The sequence below is a fragment of the Oryza brachyantha genome, chromosome 7 (genome assembly GCF_000231095.2).
Source record: "Oryza brachyantha chromosome 7, ObraRS2, whole genome shotgun sequence".
NCBI classification, from domain to species: domain Eukaryota; kingdom Viridiplantae; phylum Streptophyta; class Magnoliopsida; order Poales; family Poaceae; genus Oryza; species Oryza brachyantha.
The window spans coordinates 530,480-544,706 of NC_023169.2; the positions used below are offsets into that span (position 1 = coordinate 530,480).

Below are 14,227 nucleotides of genomic sequence, written 5' to 3' on the forward strand. Positions count from 1 at the left end.
TGAACATTTATTTGTAAAGCTTGGAGGGAGACGAAATTGCATTTCCTCTCGGTGATCAAAGTGGCCAAATATGGCGTGTATTATTTCAGCCTGACAGTGAACACATTGGGCGGACGGGGTCGGAGAGAGCTCGAGCCCGTATAACTAATAGATAATCTAACGAATGTCATCGACGGGAACAAATTTTATAAACATACTGACAACATAAGCTTTCGATAAACTCTCTCTAAAATTTTCTGTTAAAGATCCATGAGAAAAAGAGTTTGAGCTTTATCTTCGGATCTTTTAGTATTTTTTTTTCTGATCTGTCATATTGTTGCCAATGATATCATCAAAGTGTGTTAGCTGACTACAACTTTTGTGGTAGCACTGCTCAGTCAACAATTTTTGGGGGCGGGGTGTTTTTATGAAAAAGTCAAACAACATATTTATAAATGATAAATAATTTATGAATAAAATTTATATATACGTATCTTAGCGATATAAAAGTCAATGTTAGGAAATAAACTTCTGCAAAAACCTCCAAATCAACTCTAAATTTAATGTTAAAAATTTAAATTTTGCCTTATAAGCAAAAGCAAAAGCAAAAAGACATGATGTGCATGTGTAGAAGATTAACGTGTGTTGTTGGCCATGTACATCCATGTTAATGAATTTGGAGAGCAGTTCATACTTTGATGTCCAGCGCACTCCTGTCTTTTCGCTTTTGCTTACGTTTGTAAGTCAAAATTTAAATTTTTAGTATTAAATTTAGAGCTGATTTTAGTTTTTTTACCGAAATTTATTTTTCATCTTGGTTTTTAGATTGCTAAGAATACGTATATAAAATTTTATTCATAAGTTATTTTTTGTTTGTAAATATGTCCCAAATAAAACGCCCCCATAATCTAAATAAAAAATTGTGGTGATCTAATTGTTCGTGATCGTGACTGCGATCGATGCTAATCAGATAATGTTCAGTGTAAGACCTGCAAATTCAGTGAACTGAGAGAAGACTGCTTTGTCCTTGTATATACTACAATGAGAACACATTCTGACAACGATGAACATAAAATAAAATCAACGCGTTTTCTTTGTCAGCTGTCAAGCTGAATTAGCCTAGTCGTGCACAGCAGTTGCTCAAGACCAAAGCTGAATAAAACACAAGCAAAACGACCCGTATTGTAGGCAGCACAAGGTCGTTGTGGCGTTATAAACAAAGGATTATATATAGCATCGTACATACAAAATGGAATTATGCAAATATGTAGTACTAAAATTGACCAAATACTGCTTTCTTGTCCTTGGTCTAACTGAAGCACAGATAGTTGGGTGCACATCTAGGCAACCTGCAAATTTATAAGTTTATAAACCCACTGCAATTAGAGCAAAGAGCAGCAAAGCATACTTCCTGGTGTTGCTTTCATGCCACAGAAGTCACTAGTTCTATATATCCTGACATGACATCCACACACCATCAGAAAGAAACCAACCGAAGACAATAAAAGGAAATGCCAATCACTAATGGTTCAATTTGGGGCATGCGTTGCTTTGGATGATAACCTGAAAAGAACTCTCCTTTTGTTCCTCTTTTTCGTTCTAGTGGCCACCCCAACTGTTGCAGACTTGGTTAGGCAAGATGCAGATCGTCATCAGCAATCTATACCGAATCTGAAAGAGCAGCCAGCCATTCGTTTTGTCCAGGTGTCCATCTGTAAGAAGGCACCCCAGCCAGGACTGGCCTAATGTACTTTCCTTGTGCCAAGATTAGTGGATCATAAGAGCTCTTGGAGCTTCCTTATATGTATGGTGAAAAGTTCAGGCTTCAGAATTCAGAGTGGGGTGTGAGTGTGTCAGTATAATCATCCATTGGTCCCTAAAAGAACTTAGGCCCTGTTTAGTTTCCAAAAACATCACATCGAATCTTTGGATATCTAAATAAAGCATTAAATATACATGAACATTAAAACTAATTATACAGTTATGGAGGAAATCATGAGACGAATTTTTTAGCCTAATTAGAAGTGATTAGTCATAAGTGGTACAGTAACCAACATGTGCTAATGATGGACTAATTAGACTCAAAAGATTCGTCTTGCGGTTTCTAGGCGTAATCTGAAATTTGTTTTGTAATTAGACTACGTTTAATACTCTAAATGTGTGTCTAAATATTTGATGGGATGTTTTTGTAAAATTTTTTTGCAAACTAAACAAGGCCTTAATTTAGAGGGTGGAATGAGGTCATCCAGTGACTAATTATTGCAACATTGCATACTTTGAGTAAACTTTCTGTACTGAACTTCAATGAAAAAACAAAATTACACAGCTAACTCTGAAAATTTCAGTTTCAGACTTTCAGTATGGGTGTGACTTGTGAGACACTGCATATTTTTCAATAGATGTTTCAGGGGAGGTGATCAGGTCTAAAAAAGCACCACAGCTTCACAATCAAATACAGACAGTACACTATCTACTTAATCTCATGTTATCCTTCATAAAAAAAATCACCTGACTTAAATACTCGATGATGCTTCCTTCCTTCATTTCCTCTGAGATGGATCCAACCGTATGTACTCCTCCAGGTGATGTCAGGGCCAATCAAACCATGTCGCAGTACTTGCACATACTCTCCCTCTGTCAAGAAAAAAAACGAATTCTCTGATTTGCGTGTCTAACGGTTGACCATCCGTCTTATTTGAAAAATTTTCAGAAAATTAGAAAAAAATTAGTCACACGTAAAGTACTATTTATGATTTATCATCTAAATAAAAACAAAAATATCAATCGTAAAAAAAATTTGAATAAGACGAAAAATCAAAAATTGAAGGTAAAAAATAAAAAATTGGTTTATTTTAGGACGGAGAGTATGCAGTAGCAGATTAGCAACAGACAAAATTAAAGTTGGCATATTAGTACATTCTCTCCTGCAAAAAGGAACTTGGCTTGTACACACTGGTGACTGCGACCCAGTGACAGAAAGAGAGCAAGGGTGCGTTTAGATTGCAAAAAATTTTGGAACAAATATCACGTCAGACGTTTGACTAGATGTTGAAAGGGGTTTTTTGACACAAATGAAAAAACAAATTACATATTAAACCAAGAACTGTGAGACGAATCTTTTGAGCCTATTTATGCCGTCATTAGCACATATTTGTTGCTATAGCACTTATGGCTAATCATGGCCTAATTAGTCTAAAAAAATTCGTCTCGTTATTTCTTCCGTAACTGTGCAATTAGTTTTTTGTTTATCTATGTTTAATGCTTCATTTAAATGTCCAAAGATTCGATGCGATGTTTTTGGAGAAACTTTCTGGAACTAAACAAGGCCTAAGAGATGTGATGTCCAAATCGAATTCAACTAATTAACGGTGCACATGGACGCACGCCTGAAAAGTTCATTCCCTTGGAATGGGAATGGAGAATTGTTCTTATCTGACACTGCTGCAAATTGACACCTCCGGATTCGACTGTTACCTCTGAACCTTCATGTCTTGTTAGTTTCAGCATCGATTCCTGAATGTCAGTGCTATCCACAACACTGTAACTTAAAGTTACCAAGTAATTAAATGTTTGCACTCCGAACTACTATAGTTTGACATGCTGAAAATATAAAAGATGACCGTTGTTTTTGCAGTTATATGAACAGGATTAAAGAAGATGATTGATCGACAAAAAAATGAGCATGTGTTACACGAGAGGGAAGACGAGGAGGAAGAAGAAGGAAAGGCCATGTCTTTGAATTGAGCACATGTTAGCCATCGATCTGCGTCTTGTATGGTCACGAAGATTGTGATCAATCATGAAGATTTCGCTGAGGGTTTTGGCCCACAATAATGCATCGCAACATGACAAGAAAGATCATCAAGCAATCTAATTTAATATGGCAACCAAGACAAGGGAAGAAATGGAAATGTGAAATGTGTTGCCTCGTGTTAGGAGCCGAGGAATAGATAGCTTAATCAGGCACTAATCCTGCTGCTAGCTAGGGCGGCTGCAGCTGAATACTTTAGCTGATCAAAGTGGCTCACTACTCGCTGCACTGGTACTAACTTCGCAGATGTAAAATGACAATAAGAGCCTGTTTAGTTTCAAAAATTTTCGTTCACTAGTCTATCGAATTTTTACATATACATAGAACATTAAGTATAGTTAAAAATAACTAATTACACAGTTTGGAAGGAATTTGCAGGACGAAACTTTTAAGCCTAATTAGTATTATTAGTCATAATTACTACAATAACTCACATATGCTAACGATGAGTTAACTAGGCTTAAAAAATCGTCTCGTGACTTCCAACACCATATGTAATTAGTTTTTAATTAGTCGTCGAAATAGTCTTCTAATATTTGATGAAATATTCGATGTAACATCTAATCAAAAAATTTTCGCGAAATAACCAAGCCGTAAGGAGACAGAAGAGGAGATGAACTGTTAATTCTGACACGGTTTTGACACCACCTGATGAACAAGTTGGCAATTCTGAAAACCTGATGGTAACTGGTAAATATCTTACTTCTTGTGCTAATAGGATATTTATTTATTTATTGTTTATTTTGATTTCACCTCCAGGATGAACCAAACAGTGAGAGCTACAGCTGCAAGATTTAACTCCAGCCGTACCTTTTGTTTTGTTTTTTAAATCTTTTTTTTGTATAAGGATGTCGCATTGAGTTTTGTTTTTATTCGGTATGTATATATACATTAAGAGGTCCACATCGGAAGTGGTTTATTTAATTAGGCATAGCAACTGGGATTTGGGAGTTTAGACAGATACTTGCACGAACGCAATTGTTATATCTGTCAGCAAATTCACTAGTTCATCATCCATCTTCCTATCGTTCATGTCCATTTCACGTTTGGAATGTTGCCAAATGCATGATTTCAGATTAGTGTTATACTGTAAGCCATCGCCTACTAAAACTACACAATACACACAAAAAAACATTTTTGACATTATGAGTTGAAGAAACATTTTATTTTATTTCTTATATAATAAACCATACAAACGAAACTAAATAAAGATTAAAGGGCACTCTATTAAAAAATCAATTGAAGAAAAAAATTTGTTTATGAAATTGATGAGTGTCGAATTAATCCTAGCCGTCGGATCACTGACCGCGCGTGGCGGGAAGGGTAAAGAAATTAAGGCGCCAAGGAAGAAGACGACGTCGACGGATGGATGGAGAGCTCGCCGCAGCGTCGCGTCCATCCACGTGCGCGCTCCTCCTCCGCCGCCGCGTCCACATCACTCGCCCGCCCCGACGGACGCCATCGTCTTCGCCTATAAATCAAGCTAAGCTCACGAGCTGCGAGAGAGAGAGAGAGAGAGAGAGTGAGAGAGGAACAGAGCTCCGAAAGAAAGAAAGACATCGCCCGCGACGGCGAGAGGAGAGAGTGCAATCGAGTTCACCAGGAAGCGGCGGCGTCCGGAGAGGAGAGGAGAGGAGGGGCCGAGCACCGACCATGTCGTGCCTTGGCCGGGCGGCGGTGCCGGTGAAGCGGGTGTGGCTCGGCCTCACCGCCCGCCTCGGCCTCCGGCGAACCACCGGTAAGTGCAACTCCGCGATTCCCTCCGCTTCCAGTTTGGTTCGCCGGCGACGGCGAGAGCGAGACTGACTGATCAGCCGTTCCGGTGGTGCTGCAGGACTGGGCAAGCTGCGGAACGAGGTGCGGACGTGCGAGTACAGCGACGTGCACGTCATGTGGGAGATGCTCCGCACCATGGACGCCGCGCCGCCGCGGCACGGCGGCGTCCCCGGCGGCAGGAGGACGACGAGCGGGAGGAGGGGCCCCGCCGCCGCCGCGTGGAGCCGCCTGGTCTCCTTCTGCTGCGCTTTCTGAGCTCTGTTCATCCGATTCAGAGACTGATGGTGGTGACGATGATGATGATCCATCTGATGCAGTTTTTGTGTTCTTGATCAACCGCGACGTCCCAGGCTGCGTTTGAATTTTGAAACGGAGGAATCTGCAGGAATTTCACGCGAAATCCGTTCAGTTCAATTTGAATTCAATTCTCTTAGAGAAGGGGATGAAATTATTTGGATTCGAAAGCGGGTAGTGGACCGTAGCAAGAGGTTCTATGCGTTTCGCTTGTGTTCATGAGTTGGTATACATATGCTCCTCTGCTTTTTCATTCTTGTACATTACTACGAATACTATGCTGCTGAATGTACAGACACAATTTTGTTCTTGTCGTAATTTTGTTCATATTTGTTCATCTGCTTTGTGTTTCTCTAGATTTTGATTCAACGTTATTCACAGACGAATGATTTGATTAGCAAGTTGGCTTAAACTTGAACACACCGTTTATGTAGAAGGAATAGAGCAGAAATTAAATCATATATTGAGAAAAAATTTTCAAACCGGCATTTATTTATATCTACTTTAATTGACAAGAATAACGGAAATTGAAAAAAAAAGTATTTTGGACGAATTTATTTATGTTGCTGATAGAGCAAGGTAAGAAAAATGTGCAAACTGGCAGGCGGGCTAACAACCACCGTTTATTTGATAATTCATGGAAAACTCTAGAGCACAGACAGATTTGATTTTCTTAATTTGTAGAAAAATTCATCAATGTCACATCACACATTCAAATATTGCACTTGGTAGTTGAGAGCCGACCATACAGAATTCAACAGGGAAGGATGGATAGAGACTGAGACACTCACAACAACAGCAATCTGTGTATACTACTTCTGCTACCTGTTTGTGTTTGTCATGTTCTCATAATTTTTACTCTCTCCCTGTTCTAAAATAAACCAATTTTTTATTTTTTACCTATAATTTTTTATTATTCATCTTATTTAAAAAATTGTGATTGATATTTTTGTTTTTATTAGATGATAAATTATGAATAGTACTTTACGTGTAACTAATTTTTTTCTAATTTTCTAAAAATTTTTCAAATAAGACAGACGGTTAAATGTTGGACACGGAAACCGGAGAATTGGTTTTTTTGACAGAAGGAGTAGTCCTTTACACTGATCTGACTCTGATTATCAGAGTTGATTGATCAATTTGACGTGGGCTAACTGATAACCTACAGCAGCTCTGACTAATACACAGAAATAAGTACAAAATTAGTAGGTACTGATTTATTGGCAGATATTTGTCTGCAGTCTTGTTTAATAAGGTGTTAGTTTTGCAGGTAAATGTGATGACTTGTACTAGACAACAACATTTACATATCAGACAAAGATGAAATCTGACATAATTACATTCCGACTGAAATGAACATACAGTATTAAGCAAACAGAGAACTAAATCAACATCACAGCACACATAAGAGAGAACAAAAAATGAAAGAAAAAGAAAAGGAGTGTGATGCTGTCTTTGATGTGATCATCTGTGTTAACTGTTAAATATATTGCATAACGTCAACGGCAACGAATGCAGACATGTATCAGCCTGAAAAGATGGCATGAAAAATCAAAGTGAATTGAACGGATGATATTTTTCTTAGGTTAATTGAGGTTAACACTAAGAGAGAAGCAGAAGAATGGAGAAGCAATTCTGAAGTGATGGTGTACGTTTGATTACACCGTTGATGTATGTGTCACGGAAAAGCGCCGTGTGCCGTAGGCATGGAGGCATACATGTGACTGATGGATCATGAATTAGTTAGCCATTAGGATTAGGAACTCCTTATCATACCATCATGATCATTAGTAAAGAAACATCACGAGTAATCCGTACTGAAGAAACCTGAAAATATCCTGTCTTATTCTGTCTTGACAAAGGCGTAGAGTGCCAAATTTTTAACTAGGCCCAATACATGGATGAACACGTCAGGCCCATTTAAGAAAGAAGGCATGCCCTATGTAAGCAGCTTAATATTGATGGCAAAAGGCTGGTTGCTGACAATATGTAAAACCTTTGGCTTTTTTCTCGAAAGATTTGTACGTCAATATATTAGTAGGAATATTAGATTTCAAGAGAAGCCATCACTGCTACAAACATGCCCTAAACATGACCTTACATGATTTCGTAAGGCAACCTTATGAACTTACGTATTATGATCACTTCTAAATGGTATATAATATTTTTATCAATATTTCTTAGAAAAGTTTCTGAAATTAACATATACTATCTCTGTCTCTAAATGTTTGACGCCGTTGACTTTTTTATATACGTTTGACTATTCGTGTTATTTAAATTTTTTAATCAAATATGTAAACTATATATATTCATAAAAATATATTTAACAATAAATAAAATGGTAAAAAAATAATTAATAATTATGTAATTTTTTTGAATAAGACAAGTAGGCGTGTAGTCAATGGCGTCAAATATTTAGGGATTGAGGGAGTAGTATTTAACGTACCCAAGTAACCAGAAAAGCAGAGAATCAAAGATACTGGTGTACAAACAATGTCAAGATCCAGAATAATCTGAAAGATCCAAGTACGAGAGTATCATCACGGTCTCATGCAACGTGTGTAAATAAGTGAATCGATCCATTGGTCTAGTACCATATATACGTTCATCACGGCAAAAATAAAAAATTGAATCACTCGTAAATACACAAAAATTCAGTACCATCATCATATTCATATCTAACGCTCACACGTACACCACATGTGCAGCAGATTTGTATGGAAAGCGAGAATGATCGTACAAAAATAATTAAATCATCGTCATCGATCGATCATAAGTAGCAGCATTAGTGATTGATTGATTTGTCGATTTGGTGATGCAGTTCATGCCACTGTTCGATCGGTAAGGCACTGCGTTTTTGTTTGTGTTCTTGGATTTTTAGGAGAAAATGGTCGTCGACGCCGGCGCCGCCGTGGCGTCTAGGACGAACACGTCGCGCCGGCAGCACGGACGCCGGTCGTCGGCCACGGCGAGCGCTGGCGCGGCGCTGTCACCGTCGAGGCCTAAGGCCGTCGTCGCCTCCCGCTATCTCGTCTCCACCACTGCCTCGGCGTCGGCGACCTGCCGCGCGGCGTCCCCGGGCCCGGCTGCGCAGAGGCGGCCGGCCTCTGCCGACACCGCGGCGAGAACCGTGTCTGTCGCGTTCCAGGGCACGAGCTACTGCTTGGACGCCGGTGGCAAGGGCAGGCAGCTGTCGCGCTCTTCGGCGACGATCGCGGCGTCGCCGGAGAAGAAGAGGTCTAGTTCTGCAGCTGGTGCGCCGATGCGCGCCAAGGTGTGCGACGCCCGGTGGCCGCCGGCGGCGAGTGCGGGGCCCTGCGGTTTCCGCGCCGTCGCCGCGCGGTACCTGGCGTTCGACGAGACGATGCCGCGGCGCGCGTCGGTGGACGTCCCCGGGCCCAACCCCCTCCGCGCCGCGGTGTCCTCGGACGACACCGAGAGCGCGACGTCGTCCGCCGGCTCACCCGACGGCGACGACAAGCTCGCCCCCGTGGCGCGCCCGTCTCCGAGAAGCATCATGGCCTCGCCCGCGCGGTTCACGAGGGACGCCATGGGGAGCCGCTCCGAGCGTTTCGCCGACCACTCGACGCCGTTCATGTCGCGCACCCCCAGGTTCCTGACCTCGCCGTCTCCAAAGACGACGACGACGGCGGCACCGCCACCGGCGACGTCGAAGAAGAAGTCAGTCAAGTCACTGTTCAACGGGCTGCTCTCTTCGCCATTCACGAGGCCGTCGCCTAAACAGCCACCTCCGACTAAGACGGCGGCCAGTTCACCGGCGAGGAGCTTGACGACAGTGGCAGCATCTGCCATTGCCGGTAAGCTGCAGCTGCAAGCTAAGGTTTCTTCCTCCGGTTGCGTCTCCGCCAAAGCCGAGGAGGAGCACCTGCTGAGGCTTCTGCACAACCGGCATCTCCAATGGCGGCACGCCAATGCGCAGGCCGACGCCGCGATCTCTGCGCAGGCATCGAATGCTCAGGTGAGCGATCGTCACTGTTCTTGGACAAAAACTTAAACTTGTCATATGCAAATTATGAATTTCAGGACCAAATTGTAGATAAGTAAGGTGAAATTCTAGATGCACATATGATGAAACTTGTCGGTAAGTTTTGTTTGTCAAAATTGCATCTTTTGGCTGCCGGCATTCATGAAGTGAAGGTTTTTTTTTGTACATCTAGCAATAACTATCTACTAGTTCATGATCTACTGACTGTTCATATTTCTCCCAAATTTGTTTCTTTCTTCATGGCAGAAACACTTGTGTGGTGCATGGGTCACTGTTCTAGGGATGCACAAATCGATTGCTCTCAAGAAGTTGCAGTTACAGTTTCTGAGACACAATTGCAACCTCATGGCTATTCTGAGAGGCCAAGTAAGAAGTCTCTGTTCTGGTGCCAATTTACACCTTTGATATAGTCAAATCATCATCTGAATTGTTTCAGTGGAATTCATCAAATGTGATTCTTCATAATCTCTCTTAGTAAATGCATTTATGAGATTTGAGCATTAGTACTCTACTAGTAGTCACTATTTTCTCAGTTAGTTACAGGGACTGTAAGTACTAAATAGTACTCTGCCATTTACTTGCAGATTTCCTTGCCTGTCCAAATGATAAGCACATGGTTTGTGTTTAGGCTTAGTTGTAAAGTTAAAAAAAAATCAACTGTTATAACTTGTTTGTTACACCTAATATGGACTAATGAAGTTGTACATTTGTACTAATCATCCTAATTGAAGGGTCATAATTTGTCCCTGATCCTTAGATCAACCAATATGCATTCTAACTTAAACCAAAATCTAGCACATCTCGATGAGTAATTAGCTTTTCAATTATCTATAACCTAAAATCTGATTTATCAATCATTGTTTCTGATAAAATCTGATGAGTATACACTATACAGATGGAATATCTGGAAGAGTGGTCCTTACTGGAGAACAAGTATGCCAGTTCACTGCCAGGAACAATAGAAGCTCTGAATGCTACCGTACTGCGGCTTCCTGTCTCTGATGGAGCAATGGTTTGAAACCTGATAAAGCACCTATATCTTTCTTCGTGTTTCATCCAATTAAAATTATATCTGATGTTTGGAACTGAAACCTCATACTTTGCAGGCAGATTTTCAGGCTGTCAAGAATGCTGTTAGCTCTGCAGTTGATGTCATGCAGACAATGAGGAATTCAATGAGTAATCTACTGCCTAAGGTTACACAGTGACATTGACATATATACAAGTGATGTGATCCATATTGTACAACTGAACATTATAAACAACTACACACCTTTATTATTTGAGTTATCCTGAAGTCATCTGCTACTTTCTGCAGCTAGCCAGGACAAATGTGTTGGTGTGTCAGCTGTCCAGAATTGCCACTCAAGAACAGGTTTTAATGGCGCAGTGCAGAGAGTTGCTATCCACACTAGCACTGATGCACGTAAGTATGACATAATACTGCTTGATCAGGTTCAGATCTGATATGTCTGTACTCTGTAGGAAATCTCATTTCTTCCAACAATATTGTTGAAACAGGTGAAGTACAGTAGTCTACAAGGGCAAATGATTCAGCTGAGCCACCAAAATATGGGTAAAGGCGTCTCTAGTTCAGAGTATCCATACTGATGTTTAACAAAAATATGGCTAAAGGATGTAGCTGAGGTTGGCTGACATTTTACTGTGTTCTTGGGATTACATGAGTCTATAGATTAAAGAGAAATGATAATTTAGTTGTGAACTCTTGAGTCTCTGACATTTGTCACAATGTGCCAGTTTTTATTTAACCATGGCACTTTTATCTTACATTTCGGCTGTTGCATGCTCATAGCCTGTTGGCTGTTGTGGTCACGGAATCTTGAGAAGTCTGCTTAACTTCTTGATGGGACTACCGTGCATTTTCTTTCGTTAAGTACTCATGACTCTGGTGCTATAGCACATATATAGAGAAACTGCAAGTATATTTGCTGTAATTTGTATGACAGTTTGCAGTTCACCTCTCTCTGGAATTTCTGCAAGCGTGGGAGAGCTAACAAATTAGAAACTTTGTTCGCTGTTTCTTATGTAACTTAACATGTTAAGGCCGGTATATGTTATATGTAGCGCGGAAAACGCAGTAATAGATTAGTATATAACTAATTAATTATTAGTTATAAAAAATTAGAAAATAGATTAATATGATTTTTAAAGTAATTTTTTTATAAAAATTTTCAAAAAAATACACTGTTTAACCATTCATTCAGAAAGCGTGCACGAAAAAAATAAGATAATCTGGGGTTATTAGTGGTCTTGCCGAACGCGGCCTAAGTCTGTTGGAGGGTAGATACCGGCCCATCAGAGATCTCGAACAAAATGGGCCAAGTCATGGTTTAGTAGGCCTTCCAGCTAGAGGGGACTTCATCGAAATCCGGTCTTCAACTGGCAGGAAGACCTTCTGGCCAGAGCAGGATTGCAGGTCTGTAGGGCCCATTGGGCACTGAATTGGTGGGCTTGGCCGAGTAAAGCTCAAGCACATGTAAACTAGTAGCTGTGACTGTGTGGTACTAGATTAGATTTGGTACCAATAAGATATCCTATCGAATACCTCATAGAAATTACTCTGTTTTAATGCAGGATATTATACCATGACAGCCCCTTGATTTATTGTATACGATCGGGACCTGGAGGATGTGGAGCTCTGCCGTTGGCGCGGACGACGCGGGCCGTGGCACAGGTGTCGCTGTGGGAGAGATATATACTGCCTACTGTTACCCTGTAGCACAACGTGGCCCTCCCAAAAACTATACATTTGTACTCCTACAAATGTCCTTATTATCAAGGAGAGAATTATGTAACCAAACATATAAATAACCCTATAAACCTTAGTTGTTGGGGCTGTAATACGCATAAAACTTCTATAATACTTTGGGAATCCTACATTTTCTAAGTTGATTGGGCTCTCCCTTGTGTTTTGAGCTATGGATATGGATCCACAATTCTGCTAAATCATATTCGAAAACCATCTCTCAAATTACATTGTACTACTACCTCCGTCCCTAAATATTTGACGCCGTTGACTTTTTTATATACGTTTGACTACTTGTCTTATTCAATTTTTTTTGTCAAATATATAAAACTATATATGTGCATAAAAGTATATTTAATAATAAATAAAATAATATAAAAATAATTAATAATTATGTAATTTTTTTGAATAAGACGAAGAGTCGAACGTGTGTAAAAAAATCAACGACGTCAAAGATAGAGGGAGTAGTATTTTTATGGGCCAAATGGCAACCAAGATAGGTGCTTGGCCCAGACCCAGCCCAGGTCCTTTGCTGTATTGTTCCCACTGCCTTGATCGATCCACACGATATATATTATTGGGCCGCGTCCACTTCTTCGATGCCCTGTTTGATTAATGAAAAGAACATATGTCCATTTTCTAATATACAATATCGAGGGCTAATTAAAGATAATTGATTTCAGCTATATGTTATTTACTCCGTATTTTAATAGAGGATGTCGTTGATTTATTGGTACACGTTTAATCATTCATCTTATTTATTTTTTAATTACCATTGTGATTAGATTTATTACCAAGTATATTTTCATTGTAACTCACATTTTTATATATTTGCACACAGTTTTTAAATAAAATAAATGGCATAAAAAGCTAACGATGACATTTATTCAAATACGGAGGGGTAGCTAGCTAACTAACTCAACCAAATTAGTTGGAGCTAGCGATCAATTAATATGTGAATATGTACTAGCAAGCGAGTACTCTATCAATTAGTGGATTATATCGAGTTGGACCAGTCAAACCTCAATTAGGACTCAATTGGTGCCGGTGACATGGTCCAACATTCACATGCATGCAGCATGCCAATATCATCAGCTACCTACCTGCAATTCGTCGATTGAATCGATGAAATAGTCGATAACTAGTGCAATTGTACCGTATTCTCTATTTAGTCTAATGCCTAATTTTGTTAATAATATGAGTAATCTAATTAATAGCTAAATCTTTATAAGTTAACATAAGAATTTCTTCATAGTGCCCAAATAGTATAGTTTTTTTATACTCCTTTCGTTTCATAACATAAGATGTTTAACTTTCTACTTGTAATGTTTGAACATTTGTCTTATTCAAAAATTATGAAAATATCATTTATTTTATCAGTGACTTATTTTATAATCAAAAGAACTTTAAGTATGATTTGTCATTTTTTATATTTATAATAAATTTTTAAAACATTGTAAAAAAAGTCAAACATATAAACAAATAGATTAATTAGTTAATACTCCCTCTATTTCGTAACGTGAGTCTTTCTAGCATTGTTTAGATTCATATAGATGCTAATGAATCTAGACATATATAAATTATATACATTTAT

General features: G+C 39.5%; 2 protein-coding genes across 2 annotated transcripts; both read left to right on the plus strand.

The window, feature by feature from the left end:
- Positions 1–5,298: 5,298 nt before the first annotated feature.
- LOC107304628 lies at positions 5,299–6,169 on the plus strand. Its single transcript, XM_015839573.1, has 2 exons — positions 5,299–5,528; positions 5,625–6,169. The coding sequence occupies exons 1-2, from the start codon at positions 5,444–5,446 to the stop codon at positions 5,819–5,821; spliced, it is 282 nt and encodes a 93-aa protein (XP_015695059.1). The 5' UTR covers positions 5,299–5,443; the 3' UTR covers positions 5,822–6,169.
- A 2,356-nt stretch (positions 6,170–8,525) lies between these two features.
- On the plus strand, positions 8,526–11,855 carry LOC102717540 (QWRF motif-containing protein 2-like). Its single transcript, XM_006658164.3, has 6 exons — positions 8,526–9,839; positions 10,113–10,232; positions 10,762–10,878; positions 10,973–11,062; positions 11,185–11,292; positions 11,388–11,855. Exons 1-6 carry the CDS (start codon positions 8,748–8,750, stop codon positions 11,475–11,477), a joined length of 1,617 nt encoding a protein of 538 aa, XP_006658227.3. The 5' UTR covers positions 8,526–8,747; the 3' UTR covers positions 11,478–11,855.
- The last annotated feature ends 2,372 nt before the right edge of the window (positions 11,856–14,227 follow it).